A 22,286-nucleotide genomic window follows, 5' to 3' on the forward strand; every position below is an offset into this window, starting at 1 on the left:
AGCAGACATTTATAATACCCATGATGGTGGAAAGCAAAACGTTTTACTTGTTTCCGTTGCTGTCTTTTGGTTTTGTTTCGTGAATATTTTCAGACTGTTATGTCTGAGTTTAATGTGATGGGAGACCTACTGGGAAAGCTAAGGTTGCTGCTGGAAGAGGTGTTAGTGGGGCCAGCAGGGGGTGCTCTCCCTGCAGTCTGTGTGGGTCCTTATACCTCAGTATAGTGACGGGGACGCTATACTGTAAACAGGCGCCGTCCTTCGGATGAGACGTTAAAACTGAGGTCCTGACTCTCTGTGGTCATTAAAACTCCCCGGGCGTTTCTCGAAAAGAGTAGGGGTGTTAGTCCAACATCCTGGCCACATTTTCTCCTGGCCTGAACTGGCTTCATCACTCTGTTCTCCTTCCCACTGATAGCTGGTGTGTGCCAAGCGTACTGGCACACTTTAGCTGTCCTCACATCATTCAGGTGGGGCTGCACACTGGTGGTGGTGGAGGGGAGTCCCCATTACTTGTGAAGCACTTTGAGTGGAGTGTCCAGAAAAGCGCTATATAAGTGGAAGTATTATTATAATATTATTACTGCAGTTAGATGGAAAACGCTAAGAAATTATTCAAGAAACCCACACCAAAGGAATTAAAGAGGTTTTAGAGTATTTGTTAAGAAACAGAACATGTAGAACCTTTATTTTTTTCAGGGATTTTGCTTGAGCTTCTTGACGCAGCTGGACAGAGCTTCCCATCCCCTCGTCCAGAAACTGATCTGTCAGCATGTCCTTGGAGGCAACACCAAGTGTCTGAAACAGGTAGGCAGGAAAAATCAACAGCGGCTCTCAGTCAATCGTATCATCACGGGTCATAGTGAGTCGCTGTGCACATGATTAACTGCCCTTCGGATTTTCGGATTTTCTTTTTAGCCCATTCCAGAGCCTCCCAAGAAAAACTGTGTCCAGGTGGAAGGCTATTGGATTTCCAAGGGGGACATGGAGCTTGTGATTGACAGCAGCTACACTCTCACCCCCACTGTGAAGCTAAACCTTAGAGATTTGGCCAGAGTCGTTTCTGCTGGGTAGGATACTGAACTGCACACATTTTACTTACTTTCATATAAGGGCATGAATATCTATATATTATCTTGTTGATGAAGAATTCAAATCTTGTAATTGTAAGTTTTTCTCTAGTCACAGTACTAGAGAAAGCTAAATCGCTTTCTCGAACAAATTGAATGCTGGGTATTTATATTTGCTTTGGTACCTTAGTAAGAAAGCAAGCAGGTATAAAGTGTAAAATATTTCAGCACATTTCGACTCAATCTAGGCTTTTTTTTTTCCTTTTAGAAAGAGTAATAAAATATAAGAGTGGTGGAAAGGGCTTGTAGATAATTCTCTATACCATAGTTTTCTTTTCTGACAAGATTTCTGCTGGGCAGGCAATGACATTTTTTGGCAGAAAATAAATAGAATATTTTGTACCGTGGTTGAGGGAACCACAGAAAGCACTTTTTCCTGTGCTGTACCATGCAGTGGAGCAGCTGAAACATGAATCCCAAGTTTGTTACAGATCTCAATTACAGTTGCTTTCATCTTATTTTTCTTTTTTTGGAATGAAGTGATTGAGACACAATGGTATGAAAAGGTTTCCTGTTATACTGTATGCACAAAATATCGAGGGTGCCCATATCTGGATAGGGTTTTGTCTTTATTGGGTGTCCTTTGAGTCATCTGCTGGGTTTCACACATGCTGGGAACCTGATGTTTATTGTGTTCACTGCTGCTCTTGGTCATCGTAGGGTCCTTTTACTTGTAGTACAACCGAGTGATTATTCAGGAAGAAAAATAATATTCCTGCCTTTGTATAAAGTACATTAGTACAAGTACTATGAAAACTTTCTTTACTGCTTAAACTGTAAGTGAGGTGTTTGCTAGAGCTGAGATAGAAAGTTCTGCTAAGACCTCCGATGTTACATTTTCTACTCTTTTCTTAATGCCTCTTTTAGGACACATCCCGTACTCATCCAGGGAGAGACCTCGGTTGGGAAAACCAGTCTGATCAAATGGCTGGCAGCCTCCACTGGAAACCAGTGTGTGAGAATCAACAACCATGAACACACCGATATACAGGAGTACATTGGCTGCTACACCTCCGACACCAGGGGCAAACTGGTATTCAAAGAAGGTAGCTGTGCTCATCAGTTGTTGTTGGAGTCATTCATGCCTGGGTTTTCAGACCCAGATATCTTCAGTAACCATCATCAAGTTCTTTTCTGTTGTAGACACTACATCACCTTTAAGATTTTATTTCCTCATGATCATGAAATCAGGCTACAGAGAATCAACCTTAAACATAACATTTGTTTCACGTATTTCCGCAAAGTTCGCTTGATCGCTGAAAGGTTATCTGCAGGTCTTGCCTTTTGATAGTCACATTGTAAAATATGCTGGTGTTCACCATCAGAGCTGAACAAGAGAAATGTCTTCCTAAAATGAACAAACAAAAATCTGATCTAAAGGAAAGAGTTTTCCAGATGGTCCGTTGGGACTGTAGGTTGCAGACAGTCATATTCAGAAACTTGCTGGAAAGGATTAATTGTAATCTTAAGGTACCAGCAAAATGTGCAGTGGGTGTACATAACCGATCCATAACCTTAAAAGTGCCTGCATAAAAGTCTAAATGTGTAAAACGCATAGTCTGAAAGCATGTTAATTTTATTTTGTGTGGGGAAAATAAATGGTCCCTTTGCTTTTGCAGGTGTTCTTATCGACGCTATGCGCAAAGGTTATTGGATTATACTGGACGAGCTGAATCTGGCTCCCACTGATGTCCTGGAGGCCTTGAACAGACTGCTGGACGACAACCGCGAGCTCTTCATTGCCGAAACGCAGGAAGTCGTGAAAGCACATCCCAGATTCATGCTGTTTGCCACTCAGAACCCCCCTGGACTCTATGGAGGCAGAAAGGTATCCTAATTGTCACTCTGATAAAGTGCCTGACCTTCGGAAAGGGCAATATTGTGGCAGTTGTGTCTAATGGAATTTATCAACCGAAAACACATGGAAATCATTGGCATAATGTCTTGATGAATCAAATCTGTTACTCATTTGTGGTGAGGTGCTTAAGATAGGCACAATAAAACTCCTCCATCAATATAGTCTCCTCAGTCAGTCAGGGTACTGCTTCCATGCACAAGAAAAGAGGCATATTGTTAAATGTGTACTTCTCAATGGGTAACATCCTTCCTGTTTCCAGGTTGCTGAATGGCTGGTAGTGAGTGGAATTATCATAATAGCGGTGGGTACTTGGCAGGATTGGGTGGATTCACACAGGGTTGTCCATTCTCTCCAGGTGCTGTCAAGGGCTTTCAGAAATCGCTTTGTTGAGCTGCATTTTGATGAGCTTCCCAGCGCCGAGCTAGAGATCATCCTCCATAAGAGGTGTAGCTTGCCCCCTTCCTACTGCATCAGGATGGTTAAAGTCATGCTGGAGCTCCAGGTAAGCCTTGCGCTGGGTGTAGTTCCTCTCCAGCCGGTCTGAAAGATCGTTTCTCCAAACACTTTGTTCCTCCTTCAGTCCCATCGCAGGGGGTCCACGGTGTTTGCTGGGAAGTACGGCTTCATCACCCTGCGGGACGTCTTCAGGTGGGCAGAGCGATACAGGCTTGAGGACCAGACTGAGAGCTCCTATGACTGGCTTCAGCATTTGGCTAACGATGGTACAGTGCGATCGTCTTAAAACACACACCGCAGTGTAGTGGTGGTGGTTGTCCCACCCGGCATAAAGTTTTAAAGTTAAGCTTAGCTAAGTAAAATGAGTCAATGGACGGGGTCTCAACTCTGTTGGTTCTTAATTTAAGAAAAGAACATTTTCTCAAAGACATCAAATTTTCCTCTTGCGCCATTTTTGTAATGATCGCCCCTGGTCCTTTTGGAAGTAAACTGTGGAAATGGATGAAGTTCACAGAGTACCCTCCACCGCTGTCACTTGACTGAAATCGCCTTTTGTCAGGTTTTATGCTGCTGGCAGGCCGTGTCAGGAAACCTGAAGAAGCGAAGACCATCCAGGCCATCCTGGAGAAGCATTTCAAAAAGAAGGTGAACCCAGAAGCTCTTTTCTCGGAGGAGGGCGTGGCAAGGCAGTTCGGTAAGTAAGTGGGGAAGTGAGGACAGAGCAGGTCAGCAGCGCACCGGAAAACTTTTCCGTTTCGTTACTGTGTAAAAGTGATGTTTACCATGTCTGTGCTTAATCCAGTACTGGTCCTGTAAGCGGTGAATTTTTCCATGGAAAAACGTATGCCGGAGCTCCAGTCTCTTGCGACAGTGAGAAAAGACAAGTTCAGTCTGGCTTTGTCTGTCTGTGAACGTTATGTAAGATTCTGACTGGAGGTGAATTTCAGGGAACAGAACTGATTTAGCATTCAGAGCTCTTCAGAGACAGACTATAGTAATTAAAGTCCACACAGCTTCAGTCACCCTTTATTTTGTCTTTTCTTATGAAGTCTGGGTTAGCAAACCTGGTTTTATATCTGTGCTACTGCTGCTTGACCTGCCCTAAGAACACTGTTTTTTCAAAACATCTCTGTCATGTGAACACCAAAGTACAGTCATTCCCAAGTCATCCTTGGTTTTGAAAGCTCTGTAATTAAAACTTTTTCTTTTCAGACAACAAACTAACCAAAATGACAGAACATGAAACTTATCTCTCTTCATTCATGGACAAAGCAGAAATGCAAAATATATTTTACAAATTATAGGCCAGAAAATGCAAAGTGTCCAAAATTTAAGGGATCTATAACTGGGTAACAATCAGAATAAGTTACTGATCTAATTTTTTCTAGTATTTAAGAAGGATTAGACAAATTTCTTCCAATTAATCCTTCTGTTATCCTTTTTAAAGTCCAAAATACAAATGCTGCAAAAAAAACTGATTTTTTTAAAATCTTCTCTGCCTCGATGTCCTTTCCCTTCAGTGTTTTTTGAACATGATTAAAATATATCAAATAACTTGAATACAGAATACAAGTGTTAAGCACAGCCAGTCTGCAGCTAAGAGTAGTTAATATGGATTATCTGACAAGTCGTTGAACTGGTCTAATTTAGGAAGTTCAGCTCTTATTACAGGCTGCATGTCTGCTCTTAAATACAAATTTTCAAAAGGTAATTTGAACCGAATGTTTCTCGACTCACGCTTTTGGCTTTACTCCATGCAACCTAGCTGTTGAAGCCCAGAAAACACGAAGATTTGTTTTAAAACGGGCAGCGAGTTCTGTGAGTTTGAGACTTGAAAGTTTTCCTCAACAGGTAACGGTGCGCCGAACGTGGCTGACCTGCCCGAGGAGTTCCGCCATGTCGTCTGGACTCAGGGGATGCGCAGGCTGGCCGTTCTGGCTGGACGGGCCCTGAGATTTGGGGAGCCGGTCCTCCTCGTTGGGGACACTGGGTATGACCTCTGACCTCCCACTGCAACTTCATTTCCCGTTTTGCTAGTCTCGTGATGCTAATTAGTCAACCCGTGAATATTATAATTAAAAAAAAAAGTTTGTTAATAAAACGAAATTTAGGTCAGCGTGTATTCAGTGGGGCAGCACAGGCGCACAGTGGTTTTGTAGCATTGCTGCCTCGCAGTGCTGGGGACCTGAGCTCAATTCCAGACCTGGGGTGCTGTCTGTGTGGAGTTTGCATGTTCTCCCCGTGTCCGTATGGGTTTTCTCTGGGAGCTCCATTTTCTTCAGTCCAAAGACATGCTGGTTGGTTAATTGGCTTCTGCGACACTTGAAGTGTGCATGTTCTGTGACGGACTGACGCCCTGGCCAGGGTGCACCCTGCCTTGTACTCGTTTCTTGCTGGGATGGGCTCCAGCTCCCCTTTGACCCTGGATTAGAAGAAGCAGTTAGAAGATGGATGGATGGCTTCAGTGAACAATGTTGTGGGTTTTCGGTTTTACTTGTATTTGCGGTTTGATTTGCACAATGTCACGATTTTATTTCTGAAGTAAGTTGCCGAGTACATTGAAGCATGGGAGTGAAGTGCGTTAGGTCCGAATTGTGTCGGGTTCAGGAAACTGTAACAGATGTTGTAATAGATGTTTTATTCAACAGGTGTGGTAAGACCACTATTTGCCAGCTGTTTGCAGCTCTGGCAGGACAGAAGTTCTTCTCCGTGAATTGTCACCTGCACATGGAGACATCAGACTTCCTGGGGGGCCTCAGACCTGTTAGACACACAAGCAAAGAGGAGGTACCTGTCAGCAGGCCACTTCTACAAGCATTCATGGCACTAGTGGTAAAACAGCGTCATAGGCAGAAGATATTTCTGTGCTTATAAATGTTTGTTGGAGTTTTTAATTACCTTGGGTGCTGTTCTTCTTGTTAAAAGAAATATTTAAGCAGTGATCCGAAAGAGCTAGTGTTGCCCGTCTTTAGCATTCAGATTGCTGCTTTATCAATTTGCTCCAGGTGAATGGATCTATATGGAATTTAAAAAAGAAATCCTATACGCCTTATAAAACGGCAAGCTGTAAATGGCGTTGGAGCCAACTAGATGCTTGATGTATCTGAAATGAGATTATTTTCTCAGTACGTGGTCAGATTCATTCCACTTGATCATTGTCCTAACCATGAACAGTTGTTCCAGGCTCAAGTGAATTCATTCAGGACCCGTTAATGGTCATTTTCATTAAAACATGTGGTGTAACGCAGGGTGATGGTGAAGGCACACGACTGTTTGAGTGGCATGACGGCCCCCTTGTACTGGCGATGAAGGAGGATGGCGTGTTTCTCCTGGATGAGATTTCATTGGCAGACGATTCTGTACTAGAGAGACTCAACAGGTAAGAGAAAACAGACTCGGCTAGTGGTAATTTATCTTGAAGTTCCACCTACACTTTGTTGCAGTCTCGGAGAGGATAACACATTTTTAATTATTTTTTCTGTACAGATTTTTGTCATTGCGTTCATATCATTTTGTGCAATTCAACAAATAGGTCTAAAATGTATTTTCTGTCTGTAAATTGCTGAGAATGAATCTCTTGAAATTTCAAATTGCTGGCAAGCCAACCAGATCCTGGTTTTAAAATAGTATGAAACAAATGAGTCATGGATTGGCGTGTTTGTTTTGTGCAGTAGTTGATTTGGCTGATGTTCCGAAGGTTACAAACTCCCAAGTACTGAATCGTTTTTATTCAGAAGTTTTAGATGTTTGCTTTTAGACGGCAAATGCCGAAAACATTTCCCGACTCACATTGTGCTGGATGTTCCTCAGTGTGCTGGAGACTGAGAAGACTCTGGTCCTGGCTGAGAAAGGCAGTGGAGACAATGATGACGTGGAGCTGATTACAGCGGGCAAGAAATTCCGTCTCTTAGCAACCATGAACCCTGGGGGAGACTTCGGTAAAAAAGAGGTAAGACTTATAGAGACCTGGAAGAGTTTAGACAATGATATAACACTGTGTAAACAGATGAGGTAGAAATCTTTGCCAGGTTCCTTCTCATGACGTGTGATCATATGGGCATGTACCATAGGTATGTTCGAATGTAGTCTTACACTTTCTCACTCGATATGTAGCTAAAGGTAACTGTTATAATCAAAATGTTGTGTATTTTCAGCTCTCCCCAGCTCTAAGGAACAGGTTCACAGAAATTTGGTGCCCACAAAGCAACAGTCGGAGCGATTTGGTCCAGATCATTCAACACAACTTGAGGTCTGGACTTTCTCTGGATCATATCAATCATCAAGGTTAGTCATTCATCTAGCAAAAGAGTCTGAACCCCAACCCCCCCAACAAAAACATTAACTACATAAGGTTAAACTAATGAGTGTGGTAATGAGTGAATAATTTAAACCTCTAATTGGGGCATCTTTCATGAGGGGTTTTGTTTTTTGAAGATTCGGAGCTAGAAATGACGAAAAGCAGCTCAATGTTTTTTCTTGGTAAAGAAAAATTGAAAGCAGTGAAAGAGACATTTGTTTGTTTTTGCTCCAGGAAGAGACATTGCAGAGCTCATGCTAGACTTCATAGACTGGCTGACCCGCCAGGAATTTGCACGGCGCTGTATCCTAAGTGTGCGCGACGTGCTGTCGTGGGTGAACTTCATGAACCTGGTGTCTGAAAAGACCGGCGCACAGCCCAGGCTGACGGACGCAGACTGGGACCTGAAAGTGGATCCAGTGACTGCGTTTGTACATGCGGCTTGTCTTGTGTACATTGATGGAATTGGCTCAGGTAAATCCCAAGCACAAAGAGACCTTGAACTCTTGACTCTGCTAGACTGAGAGAAAAACCTTTCCCATTCAAACACCAGTATGAAACATCATTTCCAAAGTCATTTTCGGTAGAAATTTGTTGAAAGTTGTCTTACAGGTGTAAATTCCGAATTAAAAAACAACAGCAGTTAAGTCAATTAATAAAATTATGAACCATTTATTGTTTTGTATTACTGTTGGGCTCTTTTTTTCCCCGTTAGGTCATTCTATGATAATCCTGTATAGTTGCTGATCTGTCAGTTTTCACACCCTTTGTGTTCCAGGCACAACATCCCCTGCAGCAGAAAGTGCTTTTGTGGTTCGGAGAGCATGTCTGGATTTTCTTCACAAGAAGCTGCTCAAATCTGTGTCCCTGAACGAAGAAAGAATAAGCGCGCTCCAAATTTACGAGACCACTTCGGCAAGAAAACCTACGTGGGGAGAGAATTGTTTTGGGATCCATCCATTTTACATAGCAAAGGGTGATTTTTTTTTTCTCTCTCTCCAAAGCACATACATACAGCATCCAGTGACCATTTGAAGGGGTGTATTTAAAGATGGCCGCCGTTTTGTCCGGCTCTTATTTTCACAGGCCCGCTGCGTGACGCTGGCTCTCCGGCGGATTACGCTCTAGCTGCGGGAACCACTGCAGTGAACGCGCAACGGGTTCTGAGAGCGCTGAAGCTCAGCAGGCCTGTCCTGCTGGAGGGATCGCCAGGGGTTGGCAAAACAAGCTTGGTGGCGGCTCTGGCAAAGGCTTCTGGGAACCATCTCATTAGAATCAACTTATCGGAGCAAACTGTAAGATACCGTCTCTTAACTCGCTCTGTTTTTTAGGATAAACAGTGAAGCCGAAATGTAGATCCAGGGGGTGGTGGTGGGTGTAATGTTTCGCAATAATGTAAGGATGTGATGTCTTTAAACTTTGTGTTTCCGAATTAGCTGTAGCCCTGAGTTTGTCAGAACCCATTCGAATATGATGTTTACAGTTAGATGAGAAGCTGTGGGCCGTTGTCTTTTTGGCTGCAGGACGTGACGGACCTGTTCGGGACAGACCTGCCTGTGGAAGGGGGAAAGGGAGGAGAGTTTGCTTGGCGTGATGGCCCTCTACTGGCAGCCCTGAAGGCTGGTCACTGGATCGTACTGGACGAGGTACCGAAGGGAAAGATCACAGCAGAACACTGTCGCTATTAGTGTCACACAAATATTCTACCGACTCAGAAATGCTCATTTCTGCAAAAAGCTGGTTTGTTTCCAGTTGCATTTTCTAAAAAGAAAATTGTGCATTTGTTAAGGTAAATCAGGGATCATTTCCCTTCTGGTCAGCTGGAGTGGTATATGGGCCATATCAAACTGTGTATGCTCTGATTTTAACCTAAATAAGCAGATGATAATCCTCCTGTCTGTTTGTGCTGCAGCTGAACCTGGCCTCTCAGTCAGTGTTAGAAGGGCTGAACGCCTGTTTTGACCATCGAGCAGAGATCTTTGTGCCCGAGCTGGGGATGAGCTTCCAAGTGCAGCACGAGAGAACCAAGATCTTCGGCTGCCAGAACCCTTTTGCGCAAGGCGGAGGCCGGAAGGGCCTGCCCAAGTCCTTCCTCAACAGGTTCACGCAGGTGAGTCCCACTGCTGCTCCTCCAGCAATTCTCCAGCACTGGGGATTGTGACAGAGTGGCGTTTTCACAACTTATTTTGTATGATGCTGCATGATGCATTAGCAGAGTTTCTGTTTTTCTAATGAAGTTGTGGAAAAATCATCATTCTCGCTAATTCTTTCAACTGGAAGTATATAAAACAGTAGCTCGATATTAAACCCTTCAAGGTCAGCAGCTTTTACCACTGCCATTTGAGGGACTTGATCCAAAAAGGGAAAAGTGATTACAGATGCTCCTCTGTTTTCCTTCCTTCTTCGAAAAGTTGCCTGGAATCTCTGCCCTATCCTCCTGTTTGCATGTCTGTACCCTGGGATGAACTTGTGCAGTCCTGCCGTTCCTGTCCTGTGCTCCCAGAATATGTTTACTGGGAATAACAGTATGATAGTGGATGAATGCACAGATGTATGATGCACCTCGATTGCATTTTGGGTTCAGGCAGGTCATCTCTAGTGCTTCATGTGTTCAGGTATATGTGGACCACCTTTCAGATGAAGACATGGAATTGATCGGGCAGTTTGTCTTTTCTGCCATAGACCACCACATCATTTCCAAAATCGTGCAGTTCAGCAGTCAGGTAAGAAAGCGAGGCAAATCGCATTTCTTTTTTGTTTGTACGCCCGTTTTTTCCAGAAGCGGGATTTGATGAGCAGGGGTTGAAGAAGGATTTGGAAATGGCTTCCCCGCTGCTGGTTTGTGCTGAGAGCAGTGCAGCGTGGGAATGTCCCGCCTCCCCTTCCTGTGCAGTATTGATCGCTTCCCCTGAGCCAAGCGAGGACATGCCGTCACCACGCACTGCTGCTGATGTGCCCTGGCATGCAGATTGTAGGCCATTAACAAATGGAAATATTAAGCTGTTGGCTCATAGAAGACCAAAATGTTCCCAGAATAGATCCACTTGGAGCACTGACCTTTAAAGATGCTCAGGGAACAGCCGACCTTACCAGTCACAGAGGGTACTTGAACTCTTGCGGCAGAGCAGAGTTGACGATTTTAGCAGTCTCTGACGGAACCATTTTTATCATTGCTACTTTCTGGCACTCCAAAGTGGCATGCCTACCTTACTCCAGTGGTGACCGTATGTTGTTAACTCCCAGAGCAATAAAGTCAGCATCACACAGGTACTGTACGAGTATACGTTTTACATTATTGCACTGTGGGGGTAATTATAAAACAATTTCATTGGGTTATCATGAGTGATGATAGACAAAGGCTTACCACTAAAGAAGTAAGCCATAAGAAAGCTTGCTAGCTGTGCACTGTGACTGTATGGTTATCTGGTACAGCTGGTTAGCTGGTTGTTACACTTGCTCTGTGGTAACTCTGTAGGTGACGAGCCTTCACGAAAAATGGCACTTGACAGCATAAATACCGTTTGGATTGTTTGACTTTTGTGCTAGGGGAAGTAACCGATTTTCAACGGGCTGTTCTCGTCGTTTTCCAGCTGGTTCGGGAAGTGTCTGTTGAGAGGAAATGGGGCCAGAGAGGAGGCCCCTGGGAGTTCAACCTCCGGGACCTGTCCCGCTGGTGCCAGCTGATGCAGGCCGATCAGTCGCCGGGCTTCTGGGACCCAGGGAAGCACGTCGGGCTGGTGTACGCCGACCGGATGAGGACCGAGGCAGACCGGGCTCAGGTAACGCCGGACCTGGTGATCGTAATGGGGAAAAAAACAACACGTTTTTGATTGTGTCTATGACATTTAAGACACGGGTGTTTTCCAGATGCTAGTTCAGGTGGGTAGCTGTGTCAGCATGCGTAGGCTGCAAAGGAACAAGTAGTAGGTTTATTCCATGCTGAACAGAGAAGAGAGAAAACGGAACGTCTCGGCTGTGAAGCCTTCTTCAGGTGTGAGAAAGACAGGGCAGACATTTTCCAGAAGATGCTTCTTTCAAGGATATTTGGGGAAAGTGAAGGTGAAGGCATTTTAAAGTTAATATCTCCAATTAGCGTTTTTTCATTCATTCCATCATAAGCATTGTGAACCATAATTGTCACAAATTCCAGGCTTTCATTAGTAAGTCTTAATTTTGGTTTATTTTTTTGTTGCATCCATGTGTTATCTAAATGTACATGTACAAATTGTCAGTTCGATGTTTGGCGTAGTATCTACAACATTTCCTCAGCCGCTGAAAGTCTCCTGTGCATCCTGCAGGTGCAGACATCGGTGTTTTGTTGGCGCACAGCAGCCATTTGTGTTAACAAGGCTGTTGGGCTTATGTTTTGGCTACTGTGTTGAGGCACCAGGGTGCCATGGTGGGTTGTTCCATTTTTCTGTCAGTTCTAAGTGACGCACAATAAAGAGCAGACGTCTGCGAAACCTGTCCCCCTCGGTCCATGGGTTCCTGCAGGGTGACGATCAGCCCCGTGTGCAATCAACTGGCCCCTCAGGACAAATTCATATTTTAATTCATTTTTCAAGGGAATGTTTATTTTCAATTGCATATTCCTTGTGAAAGATTTCTTCAAATTTACCTTTTCTCATCTTTGGTCTTGCATACTGGTCATTTTGCTGTTATTCTTGGTCTCTCACAATTAATGTTATTTTGCAAAGAGGATACAATTTGAGTACCTGAGGGTGTACAATGCTGTGACACTCCTATTGGTAAGGAATTGTGGACTGAGCTGTGAAGCTTTCATACAAACCTCATACCTTGTCATTTCCATGGTTAGTACTGAGAAGTCTCAGAAACTCCTATTATACTGGAAAAATGAATCTCACAAAAGAACAACTGAATACAATCAAAAATACTTCCACTTCTGAAGCATGGGGGCAGTGTTGGTTGTGAGTACTGATTGCAATAATGTGAATTGGCCTTTGTTTCTGGAAGCTGCTCTTAACAGTTTAGTAATAGTTGATTTTCCCTAGCAAAAATAGACAAAAAGCTTAAGAGTGAATTTAACCTCACTTGTGTGCAATGAGTGTGCTTATCTGTTAACAAGTCGTGTAAATGCAAACTGCTGTAAAGTCTTTATGAGTTTGTCACTGATAAAGGAGCTGTGAAATTTATCAATGTTTTTTTGTTGTGGAAACTTCTGCTTATAAAGTAAATGTGTTTTAGGTCCTGTCTGTATTCAGGAATGTTTTTGGTGAAGACTATGTGCCGTACACTGGCTCTCTGCAGTTTCACCTCACTCCTCTCAGTCTTCAGGTGAGTCAGACTTCTCAAATTTCATCTTTCTGGTGTTGGATTCACATCCCTTCGGGACACATCTCGATTCAGTAGTTACCTTTCAATCTTTTAAAAGAACGTGAGAAAACGCTTTACAGTATTGATTTTTTTTTTAAATTGTTTTTGTTTTCAAGTTCTTAAGTTCTAAATTCTCCAGCGCACTGATTTCTTTTTTTAAATTTCAGTGGAATACATGTGAAAGCTTTTCATGCGCGTCTGCCGTAGGCCGTCGAAAAAACCTCTCGGCCATCTTGTCTCCTCTTTCCCGTTGCCGTTCCGTGTTCAGGTTGGCCATTCCGTCCTCTCCCGCGGTGGCGGCGGCGGCGGAGGCGGCAGCTCCCTGCGCCAGGAGCTGCCCCTGTCCATCCTGCACCAAGCCCTTCGGCCGCTGGAGTCTCTGATGAAGTGCGTGGAGGTGGGCTGGATGGCCATCCTGGTGGGCCCAGCAGGTAGCGGGAAGACCAGCCTGGTCCATCTGCTCTCACTGCTGGCCGGTCACAAGCTGAGAGTCATGGCGATGAACAGCGCCATGGACACCACAGAGCTGCTGGGTGGATTCGAGCAGGTAATGTTGTTTCTGCATAAAAGGAACTCCTGCACAATCAATTCTTTGTTTCTGAATGCCGAGCAATGCTATGGGCACCACAGAGCTGCCGGGAGGGTTTGAGCAGGTAATGTTTATGCATAAGAAGAAATAAAAAGAGTTTCCGCACGATCAGTTCTGCTTTGTTTCTGAATGCCGAGCAATTCGCTTTACACATCTTTGAGCAGATCTGTTCACTTTGTCCGCAGTCCAGGCTCTGTTTCAGAAATGTCTGGTTGGACTTTTCAGATTATTCGGGATTCTGCCGAGTTGAACTTTATTTGGTGTCTCAGCTGAGCTCTAATGGATTGACAGGAGTTAATCTGCACTTGCTGTCGGTTCTGCTTGTGTGTCCTGCTGCTGTAATGCAGACACCAGCTTGTCTCTTCCTGTTTCTGACCCGAAGGTGGATCTCATGCGACCCTGGCAGCAGCTTTTGGAGAGCGTGGACTATGTTGTTGCTGTGGTAACCAGAAGAGGCCTTCTGTCTCTAGACGAGGCTGTTCCGGACACGGAGCACCTGTTAAAGAAATGGAGTGATTTCCGCAAGGCCCAAAAAAAAGACCAGCAACGGAGTGGAGTCAGTACTGAGGCCCTCAATGAACTGGAGGCCATAATCTCGTTGTTGCAGAAACTCAACACCAAGCTAAAGGTTTTTACAGGTGAATGGAAATATGAAAAATATTCTCGAAAGATTCTTGCTCTCCTTGAGGGGAAAGATTTGTTTTTGCTCATGTGAAACCAACCTTTCAGTCATTGCAGTGAGGCTTAAACAACTTGATGTTTTGAAATGGAAAATTATCAGAAGAGATCTAAAATATTTGCTTTACATGAATATTTCCATTGAAAATTGGCCTTTTAAACTTCATGACAAACTGAAGTAATGGTGCCATTTTTCATTCTGTGTTGTGCTTTATGATCACGCTTGTCCATGTGACCTCGTAACTCCGTCTGCTTCCCATGCTCTCTGAAACGGTTAATCTCTAACTTCACCTGCTGAACGTTTGCAGACATGTCCAAGCTGGTACCCAGTTTCCTGCAGTTCAAGGAGAAGCACCGTCAGGTCGTGGGTGGTCACCTTCATGGTACTTTTGAGTGGATTGATGGGATGCTGATTCAGGCCCTCCAAGCGGGTGACTGGCTACTCATGGACAATGTCAACTTCTGCAGGTGAGGAGCAAATGGATGACATTACCCACCCTGGAGGTTATCGGTTTAAATCTGATTTGAAATTTCAGCAGGGCTGTTAAGCAAATCACTCAGCGTCTCTAAATTGTCTGTCTGTTCGTGTTCGTTGGTAAAGTTCTGCCTTGCGCCCTGTGCTTCCAGAATGGGCTGCTGCAACACTTGCCAGGAATAAGCACATTTTCTGATAATTAACGGATTCTTTTGATTACTGTGCATTTTATAGGGATTTTGAAGTATTTGGAAGAATCTCTACCAGGGAAAAACAAGATGGTATAGCTATATCAAACTATACCCTTGCAATTGCAATAGATCTCTGTAATAAGAACGGTAGGGCTGGAAGGAGTGGAAAATTGTGGGTTTTCCTGATATATCCTTGAAGATTTGTATTGTTGACACTAGTGTCAGATCTCAGAAGTCGAGCAAGGCTTGGTCAGTACTGGGAACTCTAATGAAATTCCCATTTAACAGTTGTGAGTGGAATTGAATTGCACCAGAAGACAAGATAGAATTCTTCTCTTTGGACCAGAATGTCTGAACCACAGTCCCAGCAAGGTCACGGTGGCTGTAGACTGTAGGACATTCAGCCCTTTGAATGGGACTACTTTAGTCTTTGCAGTGTTTAAATGTGTAGGGGGTAATAACCCTGGGGACAAAGCTAATTTCTACTCTGGACTTAAACCATTTGGCAAACATAAAGCCATCTCATAATTCTGTTGACACACGAATTTCACATTTCGTCACCTGACACACAGTGTAGTGGAGCTGCTGGACGATACAGCTGCCTCACGTCACCCAGCTGGGCCCCGCACTTCAGCGGTATATGAAGAGGACCCTTCCTGTAAAATTAAATGATGCAATAAATTTGTCATATTCTTCAGGGTTCCTTAGGGATGTAAAGTTCTTTCTAATGAATTAATAATCAGTTAATAAACTGTCGAGGAGGACTCGGTGTGTAAAACGGAAGGAACACTTGTGTGGCGGCATGATCTTTACCAGCCGTTTTCCTTGCACGGTTCTGGTTGGTGTGCGTTCTGCGCCGCTTTGACGGTGGTGACTCTTGTGCTCTGTGCAGCCCCTCCGTGCTGGACCGCCTGAACGCCCTGCTGGAACCCGGCGGGGCGCTCTCCGTCGGCGAGCGCGGCGTTATTGACGGCACGACCCCCACCATCACGCCGCACCCCAACTTCAGGTGAGCTGCTGGGAGGAGCGCGGGTTCATTGCAAAGGACGGTGATGCCCCTTTTCCCATCTCGAGCAGGCGAGCCGTAACGCTGAGCGAGACCCTGACCGGGTTACTTGCGTTCCGTTGATTTCACACAGTATCCTTCTCGGAAGAATTTGATCACGAGTACGTTTCTGTCTAAAATGTGCCGACATTCTTGTGCAGCTACTCGTCATGTTTGCGTGATGTTTGCATTCCAAGCCCTTCCTGGTTGCTTCTCCCCCCTTCAGACTGTTTCTCACCATGGATCCTGTCCATGGAGAGATCTCCCGTGCCATGAGGAATCGAGGAGTGGAGATCTACATTCCCGGAGAGAGCGAGGGAGCCCCCTGGGACCCCCAGGATCTGAAGACAGTGCTGCATGCGGCTGGCGTGACGGGAGACTGCACATGTAACCTGCTGTCTGCGGTGCATGTGGAGATCAAGGACACCATCTTGGGTGAGTTGGAGGAAGGAGCAACTGTCAACTGTCAGTGCTTCACATACGGAGTTTATCTTGGAAGTGTGTCAAAGAGACCAGCGCTGAGGGAGCACGTCCACTGGTGCTCAGTTTACATGTATGGTGGCCGGAAACAGCTGACAAGCAACCCACATGAGTGCAAGCTGGGTGGTGTAACCAGGGCCGTCTCAAGGGGTGGGCGGGGCTGGTGTCGCAGGGCCCGGGGCGGGGTTGGTGTCACGGGGCCCAGGGTGGGCGGGTTCTTGTGTGTAGTGGTGGCGGCAGGGAGCAGCGTTGAGGTGATGAAATGGCTACCTGACTGCCCGGCGCAAACAGACATACACAACCCAACAGAACTACTAATCGCCGTTGTTGCTAATGCTATCGGTACCTTCGGGTGTCTCAGTGCCAGCATCCTTGTCGTCGTCGTTGTCGAGATCAGTACCCATGTCCGTTTCTCCTGGTTTTTACAACGCACCATTCTGAAGACCCTTTAAGGGTCACATTTGCATCCTCCCTCTTCTGCTTCCCTTTTCTTTTCTCGCACCCGCTGTTGAATTTTCTAAATCTGTCCCGATCTCTGCTTGTGCTCGCCATTTTCCACCGGCTAACTTTTTCCCCAGGCTGGTTTAGTTCTGCCGTAATCACTTTGCAGCTCATGGCCCATGACGTAGTTATCGCGGGACATGCCTCCAGTTCAAATTAGAGTTTTGTGTTTGCGTTATTAAAATATTTAAACATGTATGGATTTATATTTCTATGCGTTTGGGGATTCTCCCCCTCCTCGAGACGGCCCTGGGTGTAACATACAAAACTGTCATTTCAAACTGGAAGAAGTTTACAAACAAATATAGGAGCGTGTGTCAGCGCCCTCGTTCCTCTCTGGGTTGGGATGCTCATGTCCGATCACGCCGATTTGTGTTTGCAGGCTCTCCAGCCTCCTCGGTCTCCTCTTTGCTTCACGCTGCTGCCCTGCTGAACAGCCAGCTGCAGAGAGGCCGGAGCTTGCCCAGCGCCCTCCAGCAGGCCTGCAGAGAAGTGTACTCGCTCTCCCAGCGATCCCCATCCAGCCAGAAGGTATCCGCACTCTGTGCGATTCAGTGTCCTCATTTCACTGCGAGATCCCTCCCACAGCTCGCCGTGATCCGCTGGCATACAGGCAGCCAGCTACGATACTCTACCTGCACGATGCCGTGTGAATACTGTGTACTTCTGAGGTTTCAGATGTTTTCCGTCTTCACAGCATCATTTTTTATGGGGTGGCATAAATGATAGTCTACATTTCAGCATGTTGAAATTGGCGTTTTTTTAGCTGTTTTTTTCCTATTGGAATATGTCTGTATTAATGTGTGTCCAAATCGGTTTAAATCCCAAACAGTGTTGATTTTTAAAAAATCAGCGGCTTCCATGTTTTTTTTTTTTAGTGATGTGACAGCCGTAGATGTCATGACAGTATAAACCATGAAATAAAGGAGTCTTTGTTTGCAGTCCAATCTGGAGAGAAAGAGTAAAGCAGTGGGTTTTCTGTATCAGTTGGTATCATTTAGCTTCAGTGTGAAACACTTCTGGTAGTTTTCTTTAGCAGTCCTGTTGCGGTAACGCGGTACGTTTGCGCTCCTCCTGCTTCCAGCAAGCGGCGGCGATCATAGAGAAGCACGTCTCGACCATGGCCTCTGACGCGTCCTGGGGAGATGGCCTGCTGTGCGCTGGTGTGTGGCCAGACGGGATCTCCTCAGCCGTGCAGGCAGCTGAGGACTCCTGTTTCTCCACCGTCCGGAGAGATGGACAGGTTCTGTCCTTCTGTCTGTCCACGCTGAGCCTGGCGGGAAAGAGGTACGTGGTGTGGTAGCCCTGCAAGTCTTTTCAGCGCTGGCTTTATAGGTGCAAAAACATCAAAACTGTATTCAAGCTGTGTTCAGCTTTTTATGCCTTTCACATTTTTTGCCAGTGTTAATGTAGCTTGAAAAAGTAATGTATCTAATAGCAGAAGGAGGGAGAGAGAGGAGTTTACTTTGCCATATGTACATGTGCATTGGGATTCATATCTGCACAGTACAACACTTTCACGCAATGTGCACAATACATTACAAAACAGTAAATAATAAATAATGACAGTACAACAAAGCACAACAACATACAATGGCTGCTACTGAACAATTAAATGCGCAGAACAATAAACACATGGTAGGGCCCAGTAAGTCCAGATGAATTATATTTGCATTGCAGGATTAGGAGCAGAAGTTCATTTAATTGCTTCACATTTGCAAGTGCGGGTGGAAGTGTGTCATTTTTGGATTAGGTTTAGTAGTTCTCCCTGACCTCCCCAGGACCTGTCCCCTGAGCCTGAGCGACATGCGGAGAGCCCTGCAGGGCGGCAGTCTGGAGGGCCAGGTGTTTGTGGGAGGGGGCGAGGCGGACCCCGAAGGCGAGGCCCTCCGACGCCTGCCAGCAGCCGTGAGGCTGGTCACCGAGAGGGCCTCCCACGGCGACTGTCTCCTCAGGGCCAGCTGGCTCTCTCACCTGTCCAGGAGCCACAAACACGCCCCAGGTGCGTCTTCACGGCGACCGAGAATCCCTCAGACATCCTCAAAGCTTTGGGCCACCGAACCTCGTTACCACGTGCCAGTGTATCAGGCTTTACTTGGGGGCGGAACAGTTTAGCAAAAAAAGTAGTATGAAAAGGATATTGAAACCTGGTTATAGCTCACCCAAGCATTTTCTGAATGGAAACACTGAACGTGGGTTCACATGTTTTTACTGTCGGGGAAATACTGAGTTCAAGTCTGAGAACAGTAAAATGTGTACACCTCTATTTTCATATTCTCTTCTGCTTATAATGATGAATATTAGAATTTTATTTTCTATATGTAATTTAAACCAATCTATGTTACTTCTGGTTGTATACTGTACAGATCCCATTATGGCTTTGTTTCTTGGGGACTGAGCAGTATTCCTAGCAAAAGTCTTTCTTTTCAGCCCTGTACATCGTACTGTCTTCGGTGTGCCTGTCACAGAGGCAGGTGTTGCTTAGGAGATACATATTCTGTCTTGCAGATTTGGTCCACATCCAGCTGGAGGCAGGGGTCAAGGCTCTGAAAGCAGCTTTCTCCAGTAAACTGAGTGAAGAGGGCAAACATCTGATCGGCCTCCTGCAGTCCCACGCTAAAGGTAATCCATCACCTTGATCCTCTGTGTGGAATTCGATGAACTCCCAGAATGCCATCCTCTGCGCTGGACTGCCCTTTGACCCAGATAAACATGCTGGCAGTCAGAATCATTGACTTTCAGTTGTGCTTACTTTCTGCTCTGTCTCAATAACGCAGATGCGAAGAAAAGTTAAACGTGTACGTCTCCTAAAGTACAGATGGTCTTCCGGTCACGATTTTGTAGTTAACAGAAATTGTAGGTGAAACTGTACAATCTGTATATCAGCCTTCGTGTCCGTGAGGCAACAAAGCTAGTGATTATTTAAAAGATGTAAATGAGTAATAGCGCGTTGTGTGTGGTACTGATATTCTTATGGGTTTTTTTTAACCAAATTGAATTAATTTAAAAAGTAAATGAGATCCTAATTGCAAGACTAAAAGACTGTTTGGTGTTTCATAAAGACGGAAGCAATATTAAATCCCCAGATATTTTAATTGTTTAGTAAATGCTCTTTCCAGACTTATTAGTTACTTGAAATCGCCTGTTTTCCTACTATAGAGCTGCGATAATACAACGTGTATATACTGTACATTTTCCCTTCTCTTTTGCAGATGACAGCAGGGTTTTGTTGGACATGCGGTGGAACAAACAGTACCTGGATATTTTAACAACCTCTTTCAACTTCGGGTCTCAGGAAAGCTACATGGAGTACCTGGAGTTCCTGAATTCAGTAACAAACAGGTCTGTAGTATTTTCCATTCTCCTCATAGGTCACTGGAACTTCTGGTTTACACTTAGTGTAGAGTGTGTTAGTTGAAAGAGCTAATTATTGTCCCAACGTGTGCTGATCACACTGGTACTAATACAAACCTGATTGTGTTGTAGGCTTCCAGATCATGTTTGGTAAATAATCCAGATTTGGAAAACCAGTGAAGAGTATTGGAGTATTAATGGTGCTAAATGACTTACTAATAATTAAACAACTTAATCCCTACGCCTTTGTTTGTTTTTTAAGGATGATTCTTCTAATGGACAGAGAGGAGCAGGCCCATAAAGAACAGGTGCTTCTGGGTTGTCTTGCTGCTAAGAAATCCGCTCCGAACAGTGCCTTGAGATTATCAACTGCCTTCTGTAAAGGTAAACCAACACAAAGAAATTCTGTAGATGTAGGGGATATGGGGAAAAAAAAATGTTTGTTGACCACATTAAATTAAAATTTTCTGGTAATATTTTGGTACTTGTCTTTGTTTAGCATTTTAGGTCTTGATTCAAAGTAGCGGCATAATGCCCCTTTTGTTCCAGGCCAAGTAAATCTAGCGTTGATATCATAATCTTGTTTTTTTATTATATGTCCACTGTTTTCTATGGGAAAACCTTTTGTTTTTACCAGTTCATTGGCAAACCGTTATGACCATTGATCCTGGATAACCAGATTTTTGTGCAGACTGGCAGTTCAGGGACTGCAGTTATTTAAAGGTCTACAGATGGACCACTTAGGCGTGTTTGTTTTGACCTGAAAGGGAGAGTAGACTTTGGTCACCTGCCTCATCCGGTGCTGGCCCACCTGCGCTCTTTCTTTGACCGGTGGGACGCCTGCGTGCTACAGTGCGTCCGGGCTAGTCAAGACACGCTGCTCGCGGACGATGTGATGTTTGAGGTCAGTGCAAGCTGTGAACGGTTTCTCCTGCATTCCCAACCTCAGTCCGAGAGATTGGTTGCCGCCGGCAGGGCCCAGACCCGGCGGGATTCATTAATTCATTCAGGTTCCTCCTCCCGCAGGTCCTGGGCCTCCTGCAGTGGCGAGACCGCTTCTGGGCCGTCTCGAGCTCGGTCGCGGCAGACCCTCAGGGCATCGCCCTGCTGTCGCTGCACTGGCAGTGGGTGCAGAAACACCTTGTCGATAAACTGCCCCGGCTCCTGGTGGGACCAAATAAGTATGAGTGAGTACATCAATAAGTATGAGTACAAAATCCAAAGCAGGGTCAGACTGGCGGCCTGCGCGTCTGCTTGTGGAGATATCTGTAATACTACATATTTTCTATTAGATTTATGTGCCATAAGTAGACAAAAAAGGCACAAAATCAATGAGACATTCAGATGTGCGTTGTATGCCTGAGCTTCTCTGCATTGTTAATATTTCCTGAAGGAAATCGAATTGGTTTTGTTTGACGGTCTGTGGAAATGAGCACGGAAAGCTGCTTGATTTCGGCAAACCGTTCAGATTTCCATTGCATCCTTCATCTTTTTTTTTTTCCTCCCAATAGGTGTGAACAGGAGGTTCAGTCAGTATCTACAAACATTCAGAAATTACTCTCCAGTCCCACTTGTGTGTACTCTGCTGTGAAAGGAATACAGAAGGTTCTGGGCAAACCTCTTCCATTTAAGGTATTTCGAATGTGTGGCTGACGGTGACGGTACACACGACTGTTGTCACTCATTTCCGGGTTTGTGAGGCAGTCGGGAGGAAAGGCAGAGAAGCTGCCGATAATGCACGCTGTATCTTTTGCCATGTCTCACATCTTAAGGGCTCTACAAACGCATTGCTTAGTCTAAAGTGTGTCGCAGGGAGACATAAAAGAAAGGCTGATGTGAAAGAGAAGATAAAGCCTGTCCAATGTCCCTTAAGGGCTGGCGCTTTACAAATTCATTCA

At 45.0% G+C, this 22,286-nt stretch overlaps 1 protein-coding gene across 1 annotated transcript in view; it reads left to right on the forward strand.

Moving 5' to 3' along the window:
• mdn1 (midasin AAA ATPase 1) overlaps positions 1-22,286 on the forward strand; it is a 79,774-nt gene that overhangs the window by 21,830 nt on the left and 35,658 nt on the right. The window contains exons 22-55 of the mRNA XM_069196410.1: positions 700-807; positions 919-1,070; positions 1,998-2,176; positions 2,750-2,958; positions 3,344-3,490; positions 3,569-3,710; positions 4,004-4,138; positions 5,296-5,434; positions 6,093-6,231; positions 6,693-6,823; positions 7,255-7,393; positions 7,599-7,728; positions 7,976-8,215; positions 8,520-8,717; positions 8,828-9,036; positions 9,265-9,387; positions 9,654-9,851; positions 10,357-10,464; positions 11,332-11,520; positions 12,947-13,036; positions 13,344-13,622; positions 14,047-14,302; positions 14,651-14,810; positions 15,901-16,017; positions 16,280-16,488; positions 17,417-17,565; positions 18,119-18,321; positions 18,816-19,036; positions 19,543-19,656; positions 20,247-20,376; positions 20,651-20,772; positions 21,156-21,292; positions 21,415-21,575; positions 21,900-22,020. Coding sequence (XP_069052511.1) covers positions 700-807; positions 919-1,070; positions 1,998-2,176; positions 2,750-2,958; positions 3,344-3,490; positions 3,569-3,710; positions 4,004-4,138; positions 5,296-5,434; positions 6,093-6,231; positions 6,693-6,823; positions 7,255-7,393; positions 7,599-7,728; positions 7,976-8,215; positions 8,520-8,717; positions 8,828-9,036; positions 9,265-9,387; positions 9,654-9,851; positions 10,357-10,464; positions 11,332-11,520; positions 12,947-13,036; positions 13,344-13,622; positions 14,047-14,302; positions 14,651-14,810; positions 15,901-16,017; positions 16,280-16,488; positions 17,417-17,565; positions 18,119-18,321; positions 18,816-19,036; positions 19,543-19,656; positions 20,247-20,376; positions 20,651-20,772; positions 21,156-21,292; positions 21,415-21,575; positions 21,900-22,020 — 5,484 coding nt within the window. The remainder of the gene's footprint in view (positions 1-699; positions 808-918; positions 1,071-1,997; positions 2,177-2,749; positions 2,959-3,343; positions 3,491-3,568; positions 3,711-4,003; positions 4,139-5,295; positions 5,435-6,092; positions 6,232-6,692; positions 6,824-7,254; positions 7,394-7,598; positions 7,729-7,975; positions 8,216-8,519; positions 8,718-8,827; positions 9,037-9,264; positions 9,388-9,653; positions 9,852-10,356; positions 10,465-11,331; positions 11,521-12,946; positions 13,037-13,343; positions 13,623-14,046; positions 14,303-14,650; positions 14,811-15,900; positions 16,018-16,279; positions 16,489-17,416; positions 17,566-18,118; positions 18,322-18,815; positions 19,037-19,542; positions 19,657-20,246; positions 20,377-20,650; positions 20,773-21,155; positions 21,293-21,414; positions 21,576-21,899; positions 22,021-22,286) is intronic.

Source organism: Lepisosteus oculatus, chromosome 2 (genome assembly GCF_040954835.1).
Source record: "Lepisosteus oculatus isolate fLepOcu1 chromosome 2, fLepOcu1.hap2, whole genome shotgun sequence".
Taxonomy (NCBI): domain Eukaryota; kingdom Metazoa; phylum Chordata; class Actinopteri; order Semionotiformes; family Lepisosteidae; genus Lepisosteus; species Lepisosteus oculatus.